We start from the raw sequence: 23,205 nt of genomic DNA, 5'->3' as shown, positions 1-23,205 counted from the left end.
AAACCGGATGAGATGACTACTCTACTCCTAAACTAATCACTATACTACTCCCTAGAAACTAATCAAATAAAAAGACTTAATAGGACGTAACTGCCAGTGTGTGTGTGTACGATTTGAAATATAATAATAATAAATTTTGATATTGATTAAAGTAAATAATTTATTTAATATTTATTAACTCTTACTTTTTCTAAAAGTAGTCCTATTGTTCAGAACTTTTACTTATTAGGTGGGCTATAATAATTAAAATTAATAAAATAATCTAAATTATCAGTATTTTAACCTTAAACAATTAAAACTCTCCCTATGCTAGAGCCCACCCTAGCCCTGTTACTAGCTCCGCCGTTGAGCCCAGCTTGGACCTAAATTTTTTAATATATACACTGAGCGTACATATATATTATATTAAAAAAAATTATTACCCAATAATCATCTTGAGCACACACATATATCAAAAATATATATCCACACATATATAGACATATATTATATTATATTATATTATATATAGAGGATGAAAAGCACAATGAGCACACATATATCAATGCACACAGACAACACACACATCCATTATATAAAAATAAAAATCAGAAAAAAAAGTAGAGAGATGATAGTGCAAGGAAGGTATGAAGCAATTAAAACCCAACCCAAAATTTGGATTTGGGAGTTAAAAAAAAAAAAAAAAAAAAACCGCCTTGAGGCGTGGCTTCCCCCACCTAGGTGGCTCTGACAACACCTTCCGCCGCCTAGGTGGCTTCGGTGAAGCCTTACACCCACTTCCTCAAAACAGAGGCGGCAACCCTCATGCCCAACCTCAGAGAGCGCCTAGGCGCACCCTGATGCGAGCCTTTTAAAACATTGTTTCTGACACAAGGTAAACTTGTATACATTTACCTTCACATCGAAAAGAAGTATTACATCAGAAAATTTCCAATTCAATGAATCTAGGAAAATCTGAGAGTTAATTAGTGCCATTCATGGTTAACTTGGGGCATTGTCATTCATGGTTTATAGGAATAATATCTGAAAATCGATTTGCATGCATATGTGTCATGTGTGGAGAAGAATCTTCTAACTAACCTTTCACCCCTTAAGTCACGTTAATTTCGTGCAACCTTTACTTAGTTCTGCAACTTATTAGTTTTAAGTCAATTTTCATCCAAACAAACCCCCCTTCATGTTTTGAGTCAAGTTAGTCAATTTTCGTTCAAATCATCCTCTAGTTCATGTTTTAAGTCAATGTAACTTAGTTTTGTGTTATTTGAGTCAATTTAGCTTGTTTTGAGTTGTTTGAGTCTAGTTTTCTGTTTTTGAGTTAAATAAGTGTAGATTAGCATCTCTCCTAATCTCCGGCCTAGAACGATCCTTACTTACGCATACTACAATTATCTAAAAGAAGGTTTAATTTGTGTGTTAGTTTATATCACATCATGAAATAATAAGAGTACAAAAATAACTCTTACTATTCTCTCTCTTCTTTGTAGTCCAGCTCACTGGTATTTTCTTCTGTATCTCTCTTCTTTCTCTTTTTCCTTTCCTCTTCTTTTCTTTCTCCCTTTCTTTCTTCCGTTTGTTTTGTGTTCTCCTTATTCTCCTCTCATTCATTTTATAGTCAAAGGAATCACCATTCATGTGGGCCATCTACATATTATCTATAACACTTCCCCTTAGATGGCCACATGTAAATATCGGTTGCCTTGTTAAAATCTTGATCAATTTTGGATGCTCCCCCTGATTTTGAATTCTTTGTTTTGGTTGATTACTAAATTAATGTAATCCGATACCATGCATGACAGTTGGAGTGTTAGCTCTGAAGATGGTTCATAAGCGCTCCAAAATTTAATGGACCGCAACTATTAACCAAATACATTCATAACTAGCTTCATGGAGATATGTATTTATGAGAGATATGAAGATGCGGTTGATAGTTGTAGAACCAATCTATTTCCATATGTAAATACAAATCCTTCCTGAGAGTGATTTGTATGCAGGCTAGAGAGGTATTCAAATTTTGCTTGCCCAATAAGACCATGACTATTAGTGAGTTCTTTGGAATAGAACAAGCACATGTTTATAATTTCCTGGAAATATCAATAAATAAACTTTATTTCATTACAATACCCATTTGTTGGTATTTTGCTCCACATGAAGTGTAACATCTGATTCAATGTATTGTGCTAAATATAGTAACACACATACTTCACTAAGATATGGTACTCTTAGACCAAGTATCAATTCATCATTTTCCTCACGAGGATGAATGATTTTTCTTAGTGTCTAAATATTAATTAACCATTTGAGTGTTCAACTCATGATCTTCAATCCATATGGTTCTTTAATACCATAAACATCATGGATAAGACTTGTGTTGGCATATTGTTCAATCTCCAGCTCCGGACAATATTCATTTCAACACTTTATAATCTTTTTAGACTCTTTAGGAGTCCCATTCTAATATTATCAATTCTTGCAAGAGATTTAGTATGTTGCAACAACAACATAATGATAGTACTCATTAAGGCAATTTATACCATCTATTGGTATTGAGTACATAATTTATGCTTTACCTTTCCAGGGCTTTCTTCAAGCAATCTGAATCATTCAGGGATTTTCTACACTTCATGACACATTCTCCTTTGGAATTTATATATAGCAACTTGCTTCTATGTATACTTGAGGGATTTACTTTTGGAGACATGCTTCGGGCATATATATAATTCTCCACTGAAATGAACAAGTTTCACAGTGAGAAATCATGTTTTCAGGAGTGTATTACAATTTCAAGTTTCGACTAGGAACCATGTGTCATATCATGTGAGTGTATTTCACTGTATTACAAATGCTCATACGTAACCTTTTGGGTTCAACATCATTTGGCGATTTGTAAAATAGGTTCATTTTTCCACGTTTTTGATAAATTGTAATGGAATTGCCTTTCTCCATTTTGGCCAATAATTTTGTTTTTTGTCGATGAACAAAAGAACGTGGCTCAATATCAACACATCTCATTGATGAATTTAGTAGCTACTAAAAACCAAAATTAACATTTGTAATCATCAATTCGTGATCCTATAATTCCCATGTGCATGCGCATGCATATTTATAATCATTTCATTACTTTGGATATCCTTGCCTCTTCAGAGCTTTACATTGTCTCTTTTAGGACAGTTATATCTTATTAGATGAATTGTTTGAGAATATGGATCATAACCTCCTTTAGAGCATTATAGAGCTTCAATTTTTAATCTCCACTTCTTGGGAGTTGAATAATTGGAACCTACACATTGATCATGTTTCTGGCATGAGACATCCCTTTTGAAACTTGAATCCATTCGGTGACTGTCATGCTTCGGGCATGCAACAGTTCAGTAGTGCCAAGTCTATGGATAGTTTAACTGACATTTCAATCCGTGTAGCATCTGTGTAACTTGTAATCAATTAGTAGTTTTTATTACCTTTTTGTACATCATGTGAATGATATAAACTGGTAGAGTTTGTTGGGGCTATGAGTAGGATTCCCATCATTGATCTTTGGTCTTCCAATCACTCTGCAAGCCACCAATTTTCTCATTTTGGACTTTTATGGGCTCATCGTTGATCATTTTGCATCAGTCTCTTGCCTAGTAGAAGTGGTGTGCAACCTTTGCCCTTATATGGTCCATCATTTCTTGATGACTCGTCCATACTTGACAGCTCCACCATACCAATTATTTGCGGTGTTGGTGACTTGAGGCCCGACTCCAACAACAGTTGAAGATGACTACTCGAGAGCAATGCAAGGTGAGCAATCAAGGAAAAATTCCAGGCAGTCGGTTCCTGACCGGAAGTTTGATTTCAAGTTCCAACTAATTGCTTTCTTTATCCTTGCCTTGTAAGCCATAATGCAAAGGAAAAGACAGGGAAATAACATGATATGAGATACTCTTGCTCTCAACCCTGATGATATAAAATACTTTTGCTCTTGAAGGAAAACAGTAGAAGGATTTGATGCTGAGAAAATAAGTTTGGCATTTTGAGGGAGTTGGTTGAAGAGGTATTCCCATAGAGAAGGAAAACTGGATATATTGAAAGGTTTGGTTGTAGATGCATTCTCGGCAAGGAATATGAGTTAGGCATCTTGGAGGTATGCCTTGCCATGGAGGACGAATGTCGACATATATAGGGATTTCCAAATAGCAGGTAGTGGTGCGGATGTAGCTTTGTCACCCACGCTTGTTGGCAACAGTGGTGTAGTTGGAATAGTGAACTTTACGCGTTTGAAGTTTGCTAGAGTTGTCCTTGATATCCAGAAATCTGAGATTGTGTTTGAGAAAATGTTGACGAACTTTATGCAGGAAAATCTATCTTTTAAGATTCGGAGATTTGTGTCTTTTCGAATTTTGAACAAGTGGTTGAGTTGCCTCTCCTTTTATAGAGGTATCAATTGTATCCAAAATGCACACTTTGAAGATTGTCCGTTTGTGAAAATTGTCTCTGTTGTTTTTTTTTTTTTGAGATTTCCCTATATCCAACCCTTTTCTTTCATTATTTTTGAAAATGGCTTGCCCATCTAACCTTTGTTTAGGTTTGAGTCTTAGGAGAGATGCACACATCCTGCGTCAGGATAATATATGGTGCCCGTTCTTCTTATCTTCTAATGACCATCTTACGATTGGAGACTTTGTGATGAGGGATGATATAACGGCTACAATAGTAGTTATGAACCTTCTCACTCCTAGAGATAAAAGAATACTTTCAAAGAGGTCTGATGAATTGGATATTCAAGACTCTTTGGCTTTTAGTGTTCAATGTGCTGGTTCTGTATCCAACATGGGCCAACACTTACTTGCTCGAACTCGCCAAGTTGAAACATTAATGGCTGAGGTGGCAAGTCTTAGACAAGTGATCAGAGGGCTCAAGCACAAGAATAAAGAGTTGCACAAACTTGCAAATATTTACTCGACGAGCATGAAAAGAAAGCTTGACCAGCTGCAGGAATCCAAAAGTCAGATTCAAAGTGATCACCAAAGATTAGTGGCCAGATTTCGAAGGCAACTGGTGCCTTCCTCTTCTGGTGTTTTTCCAAGTACTGGGGTGTCATATGATCAATCTCCAATGCCTCCCCCTTATGGGGTATTGCCAAGTACTAAGACTTCGCATGAGCAACCTTTGTGAAGGTCCCTCTATTTGTTTGGTTTTGTAGTTGTAACTCATGTGTATGCGCGTGTAATTATAAAGTTTTTTTTTTTTTTTGTGCTATTTGATTTTATACATGTCTGAAAAACTTCTAGTTTAGCTTGTTATATATGGGAACCCATGGAAACTTCTAGTTCCATAAGTAATGAATTAATGAAGAGATGATGGAAAATTCTGGTTCTATGAATATGATTCAATGAGCTTTTAAGTAAAGATATTTTCTAATATCATATGCTTTCACATGAATTCTTAAGCATTATGAATTCATGAAAGTATCTCTTGTGTAAGATGTCGATGGTCACATAATCGGGTTTTGCAAAGGTCATCCTTTTCTTATTCCCAAAGGGAAGAAATTCAGGTATGGCAGAAATTGCGATAATTAACTCATACCACATATAACATATGTCTACATAAAATGTTAGAACTTCAGGTTCTTAACATTATTCAAATTTTGAACTTCAGGTCAAAACATTATTCATATGTACCCGAAATTTAATCTCAATATTGACATCATTAGAACCTTTAGGTTCATATTTTGGAATTCATGCCCATACTTAATCTGTACATGGATTAAAGAATTTATGGTCCCTATTTACATGAATCACGAAACTTTTGGCCCTCATTTAATAGTTTGTGGACAAAAGCACTTGTGGCTGTCATTTTAATTTAGTTAAGGAATTGCTACTCTCTCAGTTGATGACACACCCCGACTTGGAATGTCCACTTGGACTCCGAATCGAGCTGTACTGGCCGTCACTCGAAAGGTGACGAAGCCATATAGTGTATTGATGTGGAAAAACTGAGTAAATTTAAACCTAAAAGTGCCTAAATGGAAGAGTGCACTTGTGAGTGGGAATGAACCAATTCATACGTGATGTCAGAGCATAAGTAAAGTACAATAAATGTAGGATAAGAATTAAACTGTTGAATGTAATCATCTATACCAAAGTTTACCAAGAACCCTCATCAACACGAAAGCTCAGCATTAAAACCTAGATGGGCTATAAACAAGGGTGAGTGAGCCTAAAAATAAAGTTTTATAAAAACCTTTTTGAAAAACATTATAACCCCTCGCTGTAAAATAAGTATAGTTTCCAAAATACTACATATAGTATGAACATACTTACCGTAGCCTACAATATCTCAAGAATTCAATACGTCACAAAATCCGTAAATAGGCATATAACTTCAAGTAATCACAATATCTCGCAGAAATAAACATATCACATAGAGTGCTCATCGACATATGCTGGCACACGAGTTCATATAGAGGTATTCTGACATGAACATGATTGGGTGTAATAATGATTTACGCTCTAGTACTACAATCACGTGAAGACTGGCGCTATGTGCATCACATACGTGTCCTAATTGCCTATAGCAATCTAGGACAGGACTAGCACCTACAATGGATCCAAAGTGAGCTTACGGTGCGATGTAAACATACACGTGAAAGACTGGCCCTGACCTGGGCGAGTACTAACACCAGTGCAGCATACTACGAGCAAATAACGTAAATATGATCATACAATGGTAAATCAATAATTCGATAATTCGATAACCCTAGTCAATGAAATACTAATCAGAACCGTAAATACTATTAAAGTATCCATACTAGTACGTATACTTGTGTATCACGTGGGACGTAGTATAATTGCATGAATTTTGTCAATGCGGTAAATTTTATGTACATTACACTAATCTAGGTATGACGTAGAAAATTATTTTTCAAATATATTAATGGAAACTAACAAATATATATACTATATAGAAGAAAAGACCCACTCACAGATCATGTCGTTGTGTCAAACCCGTCTTGCGGGCTTTGAAGATCCTTGCGATGTGTTTCACCTGGAAACGAAACCATTAACGTAAATATATAATGTACTAACGTATAAATACTTTTTCCTACAAAGTATGGCTAATAAAGGAACTATTTCAAAATGATCAAATTTTAGAAAACGGATGACGGATTCGAGTTTGGCATGTCAGGAAACCTAATGAGGGACCTCGGGTTCCTCCATGTGCCACCTCAAGGTGGCTGCAGTGGCAGCCATGCGCTGCACGTACTACTTGTAGTGGCTCTTTCACGAGCGCTCACTACATCGCCCGACTGAAGCCATGTAAAAATATCTTCCGACCGAAGCCACTACATCACCCAACCGAAGCCATATTTAAGTATCATTCGTCCATAGGCACATAATATGAATAACCATTAAGTAAGCACGCTAAGGGTATCTAAACTTCTTTTATCAACAAAGATGTTGTCTTCCACAATTATTAAATCCCAAAAGTTCTTTTGGAAGAGATAAGATGTCTTTTAAATATACCATTAAGGAGGTCGAATTCCAAACTTATCTCTCAAGTATACCCATTACCAAAAAATGGTAGAAGGAAAAAGAAAGGGGTTTATAGTCGAAACCACATAAAACAAAGCTTACCCTTAGGGGCCCTATGAAATAGAAAATCATGAACATAGTCTTTCCAAAATATATCTCGTCGGAGCTCAATAGCTCAAACACCATATCATAAATCCATTGTTCCAAAATATCTCAGTAAACATAAATTCAATATAGTATGATATCTCAAAAAGCGTAAATTTGATTTACTCATAAACGTTTCATAAAACGTAGTCATAAAATCATGCTTTTCATTATGCATTTCTAATAGTAAAAACATGCAATTTAGAAGGGGTCCACTCACAGATACTCCGTCGTTGAAGAGCCGTGCGAACTAGGGAGGAGGACAGAAACGCCACTAACAAATGCACCTAAGCACATAAATGGACCAATTAATAAAACTATACTAAAATGATTGAATTTCAGAAAACGGATGTCGTAAACGGATTCAGGACATCAAAAAACCTAGGGGGGAACCTCACGCATGGCCACGGGGTGGCAGTCTGGAAGGCCACGCGCCAAGTTGGGTCGTCGAAAAGTTGGCAGGAAAAGTCGTCGGCTCCGCTGTGGACTGCGGCAGAGCATAGTACCTCCGACAGAAGTGCATGTGCTTTATGCACTGGCCACGGCAAACACCCATGAGCTGATCTGGAAATTGGGAACTGATCGGGTTGGGTCAAGTCGAATCTAGGCTTTGGGTTTTTTGGGTTGGGCCGGTTTCTGGGCTTGATTTAATGGGCCAAACTTCTGGGTTGGGCTGGGTAGTATGGTCCAAGGATTTGGGCCTCGTATGAAGGTTGGGTTGGGATCTAATTTATGGGTATCAGGTTGGGTCGACCTGGTTTTAGGCCGTGGGTTGCCTGTAAATTAGGCAGGAGTTCTAGAACTTCTTTCGAGCTCATTTTGTCACCATTTTCAACGTACAAGCTATGGAAATGAAGCTTAGGATGAGAGGAAGAACTTTATACCACTTTGGAGATGTGTCGTGGCCGGAAAATTGCCTGGAATGCACGGGTTCTCGTCGGCATCTGGGGAAAGCTCACTTCGAGCTATTTCTGCGTTTAACAAGTATGTACAACTTAAAACAAACTTCAATCTAACCTTAAAACACACCCCAAAGGTTTTAAGGGACTTACCCATGTAAGAAAAGCCACAAAACACGTCGGAGTTCGTAGGGGAAAGTGTGAACAATGACTCTATCATTGTTGGGGTTCCACCGCTTGGCATGGGGGTTTCGACGTCTCCACGTCCAGTTGGTAAGGGTTGTGGTTGTTGTTGTTGAGCTCGGGGAGGAAAATGAGAGGTTGCAAAGAAGAGAGAGCTCGAGGGAGAACTTAAGGGAAAGAGAGAAAGTGAGGGGAGAAAAAGAGAATGAAATCAGAAAAAGGGGAGGGAATCTGGATAGGGACATGGATAAGGGGACAAGAATCCCTATGTGGGTCCCATGGTTCACAATTTAAGATCGCATGATACGAAATGCAAAACATCTGAAAATGTTCGACGTTTCGAACATAGAATCTTCGTTGCAAATCCAACTTTGAATCTGTTTGTGCCTAAACATTCATGGTGATGAGTATGATAAGAATAAATTACTAAAATTAGAACTACGTGTTTCGACGAGATGGTCAATGAAAGTCAACTCAAGGGTAATTCGGTAATTTTATAAGTTCGATAATATGAAAATACAACAAATTAAAAACGGGGTTTCACAAAACGACTTTCTCATACATACAGATTACCAAGGCTGAGCACAAGGCTCAAGGCCATCTCTCTGAACTTTGATTTCATCAAGAAAGGCGTTGTGAGCAAAACTATGGCCATGCGGGCAACGAGAACTTGTATTCCTCCAAGGGGTTGCAATGCCATCAAAAGACGACGGCCATAGGCACCGGGTCAAGCAACCTAAGACTCAAAGCTAGAATTATCTTGAGTCCTCGAGATCCATCGAGAACGACGCGATATGGGTTTCAAAGTTTGATGAGATTCTTCTGGATCTTTGGAAATCAGTTTTCAGGTACGAGTTTTCTCATCTTGTGATGACTACAGGTCGTTGTAAATTTCAATTCTCACAGGAATTCGGTGGGGGCGCTTCTGGCACGGTGGGAGAGACGAAAATAAATGAAAAAATGGAAATACCTAAGAACGATGTCATCTTGAACCATTGTTTCGGGTCAGAATTATGTGTAGTGTTTTCCACTTAGGCGAGAGCTTCTTGTGCGGATACCGTGTTGTAAAATCGATGGTATGTGTGCAGTGGAACATAAAGTAAATGAAAAATAATATTTACGAGATTCGGCAAGTGTGCATAGGTCATCGGGGCAGCATTACTTCTTTCTTGTATTACGTGAAATAAGAAAAGTACAAAGATAACTCTCACTATTTTCTCTCCTCTCTAGTCCAACTCACTGGTAATTTCTTCTATATCTCTCTTTTATGTCTTCTTTTCTTTCTCCCTCTCTTTCTTCCATTTGTTGTGTGTTCTCCTCCTTCTCACTATTCATGTGGACCATCCACATATTATCTATAACAAACAAGTTATTTCTGTATTATTACTATACTGATATATATCATCCATTGAAATGATTGATAAGATAAGATATTGAACAGTCGTTTATGCCATCTAACAACTCCATATCCATTTGACTGGATAGGAATAAACCAGAATCCAACAACTTTTGGGGGAATGAAAAATTACTGATCTCTTAAAACCATTCCTCTGAGATCTGCAACATCTCTAAGAGCTCGTCTCCACTCCTCCACCTTGTCCATCTCGTCCTTGAAGCACTCTTCATGTCCACAAAATGATTATGCAAAACTCCCACTTTGCTTCTTGACATCATAGAAAACTAGCATAACCATGTGTCCATTTGTTCTTGTACTTTCCATGATGATAGCAAGTTCATTTAGGCACCTCCTAGAATGATTGTAGTCCATTAAGAAGACAATATTAATACAACTTGAACTAAAGTTCAACATAAAAATGCCTTCTTGCATTATTTAGTACAACCCAATTAAAAAATTTAAGTTTACCATACTAAAACTAAAGTTCAAACAAACTTCAACATCAAAATGCCCAATGGCATTAGTAGAACAACACGAAAAAATAAATTGCTCATTCAATTCAACAAAAAGGTTTTGGTAATACAATTTTCAAGTCATTACTTTGCATCGTTCAACCCTTTCTCTTACCATTTCATTTTGGACACTTACTTTTTGAAGATTGAGGAGGCTTTTGAGCTTGTGGACGGGTTGAGAAAACGATACTTGAGAAGAGTTTGGACCTTGTGACAGGGAAACCGATGGATGAGGAGCCATTGAACCTTGTGAACTAGAAGCTTGAGATTGCCTTGAAGCTTGTTGTTGTGGTTCTGGATTAAGAGTAAGAGAGGCGTACTTGAAATCAAATTAGCCAACTCTAAACAATATAAATTACATTAGTTGTTATAAACTTTAAAAGCCTACAAAAGTAACAAAACAAGGTAACAAAACACATTAAAATAATAAAACAAAGAAAGCCGACAATATAAATTACCTAATATTGGTATAAATATTTAATTAATTTTTGCACGCGGTTTGGTTTTAGATGTTCAAAATCGAAACCAAACCATGTTTCCATATTGTTGTTCAGTTCAAATTAAAACCGTTTCAAAACCACAAAAGCGGTTCAATTTGGTTCGTGTTTCAGTTTTTGAATCCAAGTGGCCACCCTTAACGGGCGCTATGCACCCCTACAATCTTTTACATTATGTCAAACCACATATGTCATATGGTAACCTTTTTATTCTCTTATTACGGGTATTACACGTTTTTTTATTAATTATGTCCAGTCCACATCCGTATTTTCTCTTAATCTTAAAAGTACTCATACCAATGCCCCAAGTTCGGATCCCTAAATTATCGAGTTCATGGTTTACAAATACCATTCAGCCCAAAATCCAATCCCGATTTGTCAAAAAATACCAAAAACATTTAAGAAATTCCACAATTCAAGAATAACAAAATTCAATTCGGGATCGGTATTTGGATTCTTGTCTCGAAAAGGGTTGGTTCGGAATTTGGAATCCCATTTTTGATTTGAGATCCCAAACCGAAGTAGTCCTAGTTAACTCCAAAAGGAAAAAGACTCGGTTGCTGTTTTGATATCTCTGACATAACACATCTTAAGAGGCGCAAGCGCCGTGATTTAAGAAAAAAAAATAAAAAATCCTATGCACAAGACCTCTTTAAAGGCGCGTAACTCCTATGATTAAAAAAACCCTAGTAAATAGATCAAACTTATCCATTTTGTTTCCCTATTTTAATGAGCTATTTACAATTTGGGGCAGAAGTTTCAGGAAGCACAGTTATTCCGCATCATAGCAACAAAGACAGAAACAGAAACATGTAGAGAAGGAGAAAGAGATAGACACAGAGACAGCGAACTCAAAGATGGGGTCGAGAGCGAGAGCAGCCGGGGCATTACCAAACCTCATTCGGACCCTCCGGAAAGAAGCCCAACCGAAACCCACAACCCAACAATCACTCCCGTCTCTCAGACGCGCCTTCTCTCTCTACGATCAGATCAATCTCATCGACAACGTCCCCGACGACCAGCTTCGCTTTCAGCGGTACCCGCCTACTCCTTAATTAATTGTTGATTAGTTTTGATTACTCCCTAATTAATTTCAGTTTTAGCCACTGATTATTACAATTCTGCCATTTGTGTTGGTGAAGGTACACAGAGAATGGATTCACAGTGAATGGTGTGGACTACGAAGGAAGCTTGCTTTGTGTTGGAAATATGTTAATGTCTTGGGCTCCCACCAAATTGTCTGATGTCACTCCTGATAGGTACTCGCTCTGCACTTTTCCGTCTTCATTTTTTTCAAATGTATACATGGACGCGTTGGCTGTCATCTATAATGTGTCGATATATAATTGTCCCAACACAATATAACACCATGTTATTTCGATGCATTTTCTACGAATTCTGGGTTTAGATAGAGTACTGGTTAAGATACGGGAAGGATGTGGCTCAAGATTGCTCTTAATTTTGTGTTTTTCTGTGGAAATTATACCGAATAATCTAATTGGTATAAGACGTTGGGTTGCTTATTTGCCGTTGTGGTATATGTTATGTTATGGATATGTATGTACTATGTATATATATTTACTAGTTGAGTTGAGCAGTGAGCTAGCAGTTTTATCTGAATTTCATCTACATTGTTGTGATGCAGCTTATCAATCTTCCAACTCGTGCGGCCTATTCCTGGTAAGTTTCAAACTCTGGTTTAATACGGGATTTGTGTCTCAAAGTTTGTTTCTTCTTTTCCTTCTTGTTATATGTGCCTTGTTTAAGATTGGCCTAAGTCAATTTCTTAAGGTAGACTCCTAGGCAGAATTAGAAGAACACATTTCGTTTCTTTAAGAAGCAGTAAGCCAATATGTGACCAGTTCATTTGTAGGAAACATGGGCAGCCAGCTAACCATTCGTATAGAGAGCATTTGGTGCAAGCTGTTCACTTGTGTAAAAAGACTCTTTGTATGGCGCATAATTTTTAGGGCGTATTTAAGTGTGTTGCAGTAGCTTGCTAACATAACACCGCTAACATTCATACAGAGAATGGTTATCCCGGGTTCAACCATTGAATTCTAAAGTCAGCTTATAAGTATAATACCTATAACATTCTAACACTAATAATCTAACATTCCCATGATAATATCCAAAGCAAACCAAAAAGGTCTTGGATCTTCAAGTAACTGAACCGGAAACCTTTTTATAACTATAAGCTACAGGGAATAGTGCCCTTCACATAGCATGTGACTCAGATAGAATGAGGCCGACGAAGAATAAGCATGTAAATATACATCCTTGTGTACTGATCTCCCTTGTGTTGTTAACTTGTAGCATTGTGATCCTGTGTCATCTTTTGCATCCAAATCTGAAATAGTAATGACCTACAAGTACATGTCATTCATTCTGATGGGAAAAATTTAAATGTCAACTAAAGTAATATGTACAACCTTGGCTTCAATCATGGGGATATTTTAATTTTCTTTCCAACCGATTTTCTTTTCCTCATCTCCCTCACTATGTCTGGCCATCCCCTCCCCACTCGAAGACAAAGTGACCTAAACTACTATATATATGGCTCTTAAAATGATTATACTTGAAACAATGTAGAAATTGTAAGAAATTCTAATGCGTAGAAAGGGAAATGTAGAATGTGGAGCCTCAAGTTTTTGTCTCTTACAGATTTTGTTGATTTTTGTGATGATTCAGGCAAGGGAACTGTTATTAGCACTCCAAAAATCTCATTCTACACTCCTCACAAGTGTATTTTTCTTTCTAATTATAGAAAATTTGGATTGCTAAATGAGATTTTAGGAATGCTAATAACAATTCCCTTTAGGCAATGAAAATTAGAAGATGAAGGGGTATCACTTTTTCTTGAATTTTAAGAGCTCTTTACAAAGTTGAAACATAGCGGATGTAATTCCTTTTTTCTTATAATGTACCCTACTTTTTGTCATAACACTGGAAACAATAGGTTACTCTTTAATTTGAAATTATTCCTTGTTATTTCTCTTGTGACATTAATTTGATAATTTATTTCAGAGATTTTGATTCTCGGCTGTGGGAGAAACATTGAACCTGTAGATCCTGAACTACGACGCTACATTCGTTCTACGGGAATGAAGTTAGAAGCCGTTGACTCGGTATATTTCATCTGTGTGTCTATTTTATTTCCCTTTCTTGCACATTATTCTTATTGTGGTGAATATGTAACATAGCTTGTAAGAAAATGATGATGCTACTTTATATATATATATATAATGTTAGGAAAGGATATCATGTGAATAAAGTAGCATCATCATATATAGGATGTATTAGGAAAGTAGGGAATATATCAAAATTTCAAAACATGATCAAACTATTATGGTAGTATGATAACTGGCCACTTATAGTGTAATTTTGCTTCTAGGTTCCATATGGACCCTACAAATCTTAATGTCAATGAATAAGAATTAAAACTCTAGAGGGGCGGAAACTTTCTTCCGGCATCAATGGTTTTTTATGTTTCTTCCATCTAAAAGTTGGGATTAACAAGGATTTGTAGCTTCCCCCTCCCCCCTCCCCACACTTCACCCCCACACCACACAAAACCCACCCCCCCAAAAAAATAACACCACAAAAAAAAAAAAAAAAAAGACGAATTTGATCGTCTCTTTGTAATTAGTTTTGTATTAGCCAACTTAATTTTTGTCTTAGGAATGCCCACCTCTAGTTGAAACAGTCCAGGGTCATACTTGTTGAAACAGTTAATGTTTTGAGTTACCAGTGAAGGTGTTCTATATGCAGGGTTACAATTTGTATTGAGAATCTTTAACGTCATTTTATATTTCTCAGTTTTTTCGCTCCCATGTAATCTGGGCTGTTTTTAATGAAGAGTATTTTCCGCATCTATTAGTTTGTTGTTGGTCTTTATGTCTAGTTGGAAATTTGTGCAAACATTTTTATTTAACAAAAAGAAGAAATTTTTAGTTTATTATCCCCAGAGTCCATAGACTCGAGAGTCCTTGGGGGGAAATTGTATTAGGAAATATCCTGACTACCGCTGTTTTCTGTGTGAGGCCACAACCTACTATCTCTTTCTTCAGTTTATTTGCATACATTGTTCTAACTGGAACACATTCTACTGCAAGCCCTGTACTAATTTTCAAGATCAAATTGAGGCATGAAATCAATTGCTGGATTTTTGCTGTAGGCATGATGTGAACTTTAGTTAGTGTCCGGTAAAATAATAGGTTGAATTCAAGCGTCGGTTCTTGTTTAGTTTCAATATATAGAGTATTCGTACTTTTATTTGGATCTCTCAGTCTAAGGGCTGGTTTGGTATTGCTGTGCTTTGAAAAAAAGTTGCTTCTGCTGTGCTGTGAGAATAAGCAATTGTGAAATAAAGAGTGTTTGGTAAACTTTTTTGTAAAAGTGCTTTTGAAAAAAAAAAACAGTATTATAGTGTTTAGTAAACTTTTATGTAAAACAGATGTGAAAAAAAATCGGTTTTTCAAAGCTGAGTTTTGTAGCGTCTTGTTTTTGGCTTTTTTTCACCCAAAACTGTGAAAAAAAGCTGAAGTTGGATGTTTATCAAACACAAAAACAGCTCTCAGTTTTTTTTGATACCAGCTTTTTTCAAAATCACTTCAGTACCAAACCAAGCCTAACTCTCTCCCGTAACTTCTATTGACAAGTTTTGTTGTAACTACTCTATTTGCCTCTTCGAAGGTGTGATTGGGGCCTGTAGTTCCAATTGGTGGAGAGTTAAAAAGCTGATTTGGATGCTTCATTTCAATCTCTCTATCAAAATGATATGACAATTAGTGCTCCATGTCAACTGGGTATGATCACAGTGGTGGGTTCTACTACCAACTTCTTTATATTGTGTGTTTTTGTCTCAGAGAAATGCTATATCGACTTACAACATACTGAACGAGGAAGGTAGGATTGTGGCTGCTGCACTCGTGCCATACGGAGCTGCTTAATGATGCCGGAGACTCAGTGCAAGATGCTTGTTTTCCGCGTCGTAAGAATCACTCATCACTAGGTACATACAACTTCGAGAAAACGAATGCATTGATCAAGTAACTAGTGTATTTGGGAGGCATTGATTACATAAAACGTGGAAGTATTTTATCAAGCATAAACACGTCACATTCTGAAAGAATTGCGTGTTACGTGATTTTATTCTGTTTATGGCTTGTGTTTTTTAATCGACAGGCGCAGGATGATTCGAACTTTTGATCTCTTTTAATGGTCTGAAGAGTAATATCATTAGACGAAGAGCGAGTTACTGTTTTTGTTGAGGTTTAAGTGGCATAAGCCTCAAATAAAGTTGGATCAAAATAAATCGTAAACATGTGAAAGGAAAATGGAAAATAAATAAATAAATTGCTGAAGGTTGAATGTTAGTGGTAAGTCGGTGCTATTTGTCAACCTTCTCCTCATGCCGACACGTTTATAATTAAAAAAGAGGAATTTTAACGAAAGGTCTACGGAATTGTTCATTTTAACGAAAAATTATATTTTTACATTAAAAAGCCAATTTAAGTACTATTTATTTTATCTTTTATTTTGTTTTTACTTTTAAGATTCAGAGTTTTTAATTTTTTTTTATTAGTTTTTCTTTAAAAAGATGACCTATAATTGAAGAAAAAGAAATTTGGATAAGACTTGTCTGATTAGGGAAGTTGGTACATAGTGAGATAATATTGGGTGATAAGACATGTCGAATATGTTGTAGGGAAGAAAAATTCGATTTCAGGTATTTTTCTTTTTTTCTTCTTCGTTTCCCATATGATATCAAGTTAATATGTCAAGGAAAAAAAGAAGATGGATAAAGTCTTTCATTTCAACTAACTGTGTCTTAAGTTTAAATTATTTTTTCTTCCCTTAGTATAACAAATGGATAACGCCTTTCATTTCACCTCATCACGTCTTAAGTTTAAATTATTTTCTCTTCCTTAAACCATCTCCAACCCTTGACCTAAAACCTAAAATTTTTAGCCCAGAAAATTTGGGTTTTAACCCAAAAACAGTTTTTCTGCTTCATTCCGTTTTGCCTAAAATTTTAACCCCAGATTATTAAAGAATGAGTTTAGACTAATTTTTTTTCTTAAAGTAACTTTTTTAAAATAAAAAATTATTTAGACTATCCTAATTTAATTTTATGAATATTTTAACCTAAAAATATTTAGATTCTAACAAATACTGAAAAATGACTAACCAACACCATAAAACTTGTTAAACACTATGAAAAAAATATGAAACAAATGAAATTATTTTTTTATAATTATTTTAGCTGTTAAATTTAAATTTGGACCGTTAAATTATTTTTTTTACCGTTGAATTTCATCAAATTAGATCTTAACCGTTGGATTCAATGAATTTATAAATATAAAATTAAATAAAATATACATAAATAGTGGGTCAACCCTACTAATCCTGGGCTAAATTTAATTTCTATTTGAGTTTTAGGTTTTAGACCACATTTTAGCCTTGGATTGGATTGAGTTTTGAAAGGGGGAATAAAAGTGAAAATTTAAGTTCGTAGGGTTGGAGAATGTCTTTTAAGTATAGCTTGAGTAATAATTTCTATCGAAGCAAAAGCCTGAATTCTCGTTCTTTTGATTACTTTGTAACGGTGGCTCATCTGTGGCAAATGTGCAACAATCCCATCTGGCATCTTCCATCTTCCTCTTAGTGGGTCCTGCATGAGGAAATTTGAGTGATGGGACTGCAGTAACAAAAGTCAAATGATAAAAATTGACCATTCGATAATTATAATTATTTAGTTTTTAATTTTTTTTTTAAATTAAAAACTGAAATATTGTTTAAATTTTCCTTTTTTTTATTTTTATTTTTTAAAAATAAATTCGTGGAAACTTCCAGTTTCTGATTTTTATCTTCCTTCTCGTTTTTCCTTTAAATAATGCTCGAAACTTCCAGTTTTCTGAAATAAATAGAAAACCGCCTACCAAAATCCAGAACTTAAATTCATCATTACATTCAAGACCCACGCATGCTTCGACATCATACATCAACTTGTCCAGCTCTTGCCTCTTGCCTTTTAATCTGGTCTTACTGGTCCCACTTTCTGGGACCTTACATAAGTTTCTAGTCAATGTTCCATGGGTCGGTTTGCTTTTTTCATGTAAAGAAATTCTAAAAAAATTAATTATTTTATAAACTAAATGATGTGTCATCAATAAAAAATAAGCACGTTTAACAACATTTAAATAATAATTCAATCATCAATTTTTATGTTTTTAATTTACAGAACAATAATGATATTCTTACCATAATTTTATACCATATTTCTTTACCATCTTAGGTGGCAAATGAGTTGGACAGCCACATCATCTAAATTAATTAGCATTTAATCAAAATGTTAATTAATAATTAATAAAAATATTGTTAATTAAATGATGATTATGGTATACAAGAAGTCTCATTCTTCCACCTAAGATTATTTAAGTATTTTAGTTAATGAAAAGATTGAAATTAAATGATGTAACTTGTCTAACTTATTTGCCATCTAGAATGATAAAAAAATATGGTATAAAATTATGGTAAGAAAAACATTACTCTTTACCAAATTTAATCTACAAATGTAAGCTCCATAGCGATGCTCTTTCACGTAGTCCAAGCGAAAACAAAACTCAAAAACCTCAAAGTTTGCGAAAGACCAAACACTCTTATCCTCAGCTACCAACCGACCACCTCTTTCTTTTTCTGTCACCCTCTGCTTATACATACGTGCATAGCCCTCCCTCTTTCTGTATTAACCAAACCCCTCGCTCACTCCAACCCTGCATTCGAGGTTCCGAGTTCGGTTCCAGTTTCCAACTCTCTCCCGCTCTCGCTTGTATCACAAACAAAGAAAAATCTTCATGCACTCACTTCCAAAGCTAAGTAACGTTGCTCATTTCATTACTTTTTTTTTTGGCTTCTCTGAATCTTCTTTGTGATCTCCCTTTTCTAGCTTTTAAACCATATATTTCGAGAATATAATCAAATTCTTGTTCTAAACTTTAGCTATATACCACCTTAATCTTTTGTTTTAGCTTTTTCTTTGAGTTCTAGCCCTCCTGTTTATCCTCTGCTCATGGCACCTCCTAATGATCCTGTTAATCCGATCCCATTCGCGTGTCGGTCTGACAGTTTAGAACAATACTTTGATTTGTCTAATGGAAGGTTTAGTGTCAAAGGAGTTCCGTTGCTCGCTGAAGTTCCAAGCAATGTCACTTTTAACCACTTCCACTCAATCTTCAAGTCTTCTGATGCTCCACTTCCTGTGTTCGAACGCGTTCGCGCCTTGTCCCGCAAGGGCGGGTTCCTTGGATTCAGGAAGGAGGAGTCTTCGGATAGGTTGATGAACTCCTTAGGTAAATTTAGCAACAGGGATTTCCTTAGCATCTTTAGGTTCAAGACATGGTGGTCCACCATGTTTGTGGGAAGTTCAGGGTCAAATTTGCAAATGGAAACCCAATGGGTCCTCTTTGATGTCCCGGAAATTAAGTCCTATGTTATAATCTTACCTGTTATCGAAGGCAACTTTAGGTCCGCTCTTCACCCTGGCACTGATGATCATGTCATGATCTGTGCTGAGAGTGGTTCTACCCAAGTGAAAGCATCAAATTTCGATGCCATCGCTTATGTCCATGTTTCGGACAATCCCTACAACTTGATGAAAGAAGCATATAGTGCTCTTAGGGTCCATCTTAATACCTTTCGGCTGTTGGAAGAGAAGACGGTCCCCAATCTGGTTGACAAGTTTGGTTGGTGCACTTGGGATGCCTTCTACTTAACCGTAGAGCCTGTTGGTGTCTGGCATGGTGTGAACGAATTTGTCGAAGGAGGTGTATCCCCTAGGTTTCTCATCATCGATGATGGCTGGCAAAGCATCAATTTGGATGATGAGGATTTGAATGAGGATGCAAAAAATCTAGTTCTTGGCGGGACTCAAATGACTGCCAGGCTTTACAGGTTTGAGGAGTGCAAGAAGTTCAGGGAGTACAGAGGCGGTTCGATGTTGGCGCCGGATGCTCCTTCGTTTGATCCCAAAAAGCCAAAGTTGTTGATAGCCAAGGCAATTGAAATAGAACACGCTGAGAAGAATCGTGACAAGGCCATTCGATCTGGAGCCACTGACTCGTCGCAGTTTGAAACAAAAATTCAGAAGCTGAAACAAGAGTTGAATGAGATCCTTGGCAAAGAAGAAAGCGCTGCTTCTAATGAAAGCTGCGGAAGCTGTTCTTGCAGCGCCGAAAACTACGGAATGAAGGCTTTCACGAAGGATTTGAGAACCAAATTTAAGGGCTTAGACGATATATATGTATGGCATGCTCTTTGTGGTGCCTGGGGTGGTGTTAGACCAGGTTCAACACATCTTAAATCAAAGATCACTCCATGCAAAGTCTCTCCGGGACTTGATGGTACCATGACTGACCTTGCTGTGGTGAAAATCGTTGAGGGCGGAATTGGACTTGTTCATCCTGATCAAGCTGATAATTTGTATGACTCGATGCACTCCTACCTTTCCAAAGTTGGCATCACAGGAGTTAAAGTGGATGTTATTCATGTAAGTCTTGTATATATCACCGTCTTAATTTCTGCTATATTGTCTTGTTTAGATTATATATATTCAATTTGTGCGCTCCAATTGTTGATACGAATTTTCTATACAGACTCTCGAGTACGTATCTGAGGAATATGGAGGCCGCGTGGAGCTCGCAAAGGCGTATTACAAGGGGTTGACTCGCTCTCTTCAGAACAACTTCAAAGGGAATGGACTAATTGCTAGCATGCAGCAGTGCAATGATTTCTTCTTCCTTGGGACAAAGCAAATCTCTTTTGGAAGAGTTGGTAAGTAACTTCAAACCAAACTGATTTTGTGTTCAAACAATAATTTCCTTTTAAACCGCGGGACATTCGATCTTAATGAGATCGTGGATGTTATGCTTGTGTTGCAGGTGATGATTTTTGGTTCCAGGATCCGAACGGAGATCCGATGGGAGTTTATTGGTTACAAGGTGTTCATATGATCCATTGCGCCTACAACAGCATGTGGATGGGTCAGATCATACATCCCGATTGGGATATGTTCCAATCAGACCATCTGTGTGCCAAATTTCATGCAGGATCTAGAGCTATCTGTGGAGGTCCGGTGTATGTAAGTGACTCAGTTTCTGGCCATGATTTTGATCTCATTAAGAAGCTTGTTTACCCGGATGGTACCATTCCCAAGTGCCAGCATTTTGCCCTCCCCACTAGGGACTGCCTCTTCAAAAACCCTTTATTTGACAACAAAACTGTTCTTAAAATTTGGAACTTCAACAAGGTATGCATATGTTCCTTAGTCTCAAGTGCTTTTGTAGTTTGTAACAATTTAGACGCTAAACGTATCTACTAAATTTGTTATTGTTACACAGTATGGTGGTGTGATTGGAGCTTTCAACTGCCAAGGGGCTGGTTGGGACCCCAAAGAGCAAAGGATCAGAGGATACTCAGAGTGCTATAACCCGAAATCTTGTTCACTGCATGTTTCCGAAATTGAATGGGACCAAAAGATAGAAGCAGCACATATGGGCAAGGCTGAAGAGTACGTAGTCTATCTCAACCAGGCTGATGAACTCCGCCTAATGACCCCGAAATCTGATGCAATTCAAGTTATTATCCAGCCATCTTCGTTCGAGCTTTTCAGCTTCGTGCCAATTAAAAAGCTCGGACACAACATCAAATTCGCACCAATTGGACTTACAAACATGTTCAACAGTGGAGGTGCCCTCCAAGAGTTGGAGTACAAGAGTAGTGCGGCTGAGGTTAGTGCCATGGTGAAGGTCAAAGGTGGAGGCAATTTCTTGGCCTACTCAAGTGAGTCTCCAAAGAAATGTTATTTGAATGGTGCTGGAGTGGCTTTCGAGTGGTCGGCCGAGGGTAAACTGGCTCTGAACCTTGCGTGGGTTGAAGAAGCTGCTGGCATTTCCGATGTGGTTTTTGCTTTTTGATAATTAATTAGATTCTAATTAACATTGCTTAGGGTCTAAGAGTGTGACAAATTTGTATAAGAAACAATGTATTTATTTGGTCCTGTATTTTGTGTACTTAATCCAAACTTCGTAAAGATTTTATTACTGCTTTAAACTTCTCTTCGACTTCATATTTTCTGCTTGTTTCTCCACGGCAAAACGAAACAATTGAAGTTACTCTCTCTTAAGCACAACGGCTTCATCTTTTGTACCACGTAGTGCCCACATTTGTTGCATCATATCCCACAGGAATCAACGGGGAATTCAAAGTGCGCAAGATCCTTGCCGCTAGTAATACTACTGTCTCCTGATATTTATGTTCATCTTATAAAAGTGAGAATTAAATTTGAGTTGTTCGACCTCAACAATGACAGTGCTAAATTATTATGACGGACTACAATGGTTGAATGAGTAGCTAGAGGCCTAAACCAAAAGCAAACTGGACATGGCCCATATGTTATTCTAACAAGGAGAGAGATTCGGTCTTAGAGCATCTTTAAAAGAAATGTCAAATATAATATATCAAAATTTTATTTGATGGCTGATGTAGCCAATTGAATACAAATATCAAATCTTCTTTTTCAATACATACATCAAATATTAATTTTATTATTATATTGGGCCTCATAGTTACATTAACTATTAAAATTGATTTAGTTTTTATTTTAGGATTTTTATCATAAATAGTCCCTAAGATTAACCAAACTCATCATTTTGGTATCTCATTTTCAAAATCAATCAATGTCCATTCACTACCCTACGTCAATTTGGTCATTCCGTAAAGATTTCGTCAACTATTATATTAGTTTGTATGTGAGACCCACAAATCCAATGAAATGGTGACACGTGTATTTACACAAATAAGAGTTTTTATTGTAAATGGTCACTGACATTGATCCAACTCCTCATTTTGGTCCATGAGTTTCAAAAATCGATAAATTTGGTCTCTGACTATCACTATCGCACATCAATTTAGCTCTTCTGTTAATATTTCTCATTTATGTGTTGATGTGGTCCCACAAATCCAATCATATGGCTCCACTTGGATTAACTATAAGAAACT

General features: G+C 36.7%; 2 protein-coding genes across 2 annotated transcripts; both read left to right on the top strand.

Annotated features, from left to right (window-relative positions):
• Positions 1–11,924: 11,924 nt before the first annotated feature.
• On the top strand, positions 11,925–16,363 carry LOC103953124 (NADH dehydrogenase [ubiquinone] 1 alpha subcomplex assembly factor 3). The gene is made up of 5 exons (XM_009364857.3): positions 11,925–12,181; positions 12,288–12,404; positions 12,791–12,825; positions 14,173–14,273; positions 16,014–16,363. Exons 1-5 carry the CDS (start codon positions 12,003–12,005, stop codon positions 16,095–16,097), a joined length of 516 nt encoding a protein of 171 aa, XP_009363132.2. The 5' UTR covers positions 11,925–12,002; the 3' UTR covers positions 16,098–16,363.
• A 2,398-nt stretch (positions 16,364–18,761) lies between these two features.
• LOC103953123 (stachyose synthase) lies at positions 18,762–22,257 on the top strand. Its single transcript, XM_009364856.3, has 4 exons — positions 18,762–20,695; positions 20,802–20,979; positions 21,087–21,454; positions 21,546–22,257. Exons 1-4 carry the CDS (start codon positions 19,220–19,222, stop codon positions 22,119–22,121), a joined length of 2,598 nt encoding a protein of 865 aa, XP_009363131.2. The 5' UTR covers positions 18,762–19,219; the 3' UTR covers positions 22,122–22,257.
• Positions 22,258–23,205: the final 948 nt, after the last annotated feature.

This window comes from the organism of the source record quoted next, unplaced genomic scaffold (assembly GCF_019419815.1).
Source record: "Pyrus x bretschneideri cultivar Hongxiangsu unplaced genomic scaffold, Pyrus_bretschneideri_v1 Contig41, whole genome shotgun sequence".
Lineage (NCBI taxonomy): Eukaryota > Viridiplantae > Streptophyta > Magnoliopsida > Rosales > Rosaceae > Pyrus > Pyrus x bretschneideri.
The sequence above is the reverse complement of the archived record's forward strand: the minus strand, read 5'-3'. Positions and strand labels throughout refer to the sequence as shown.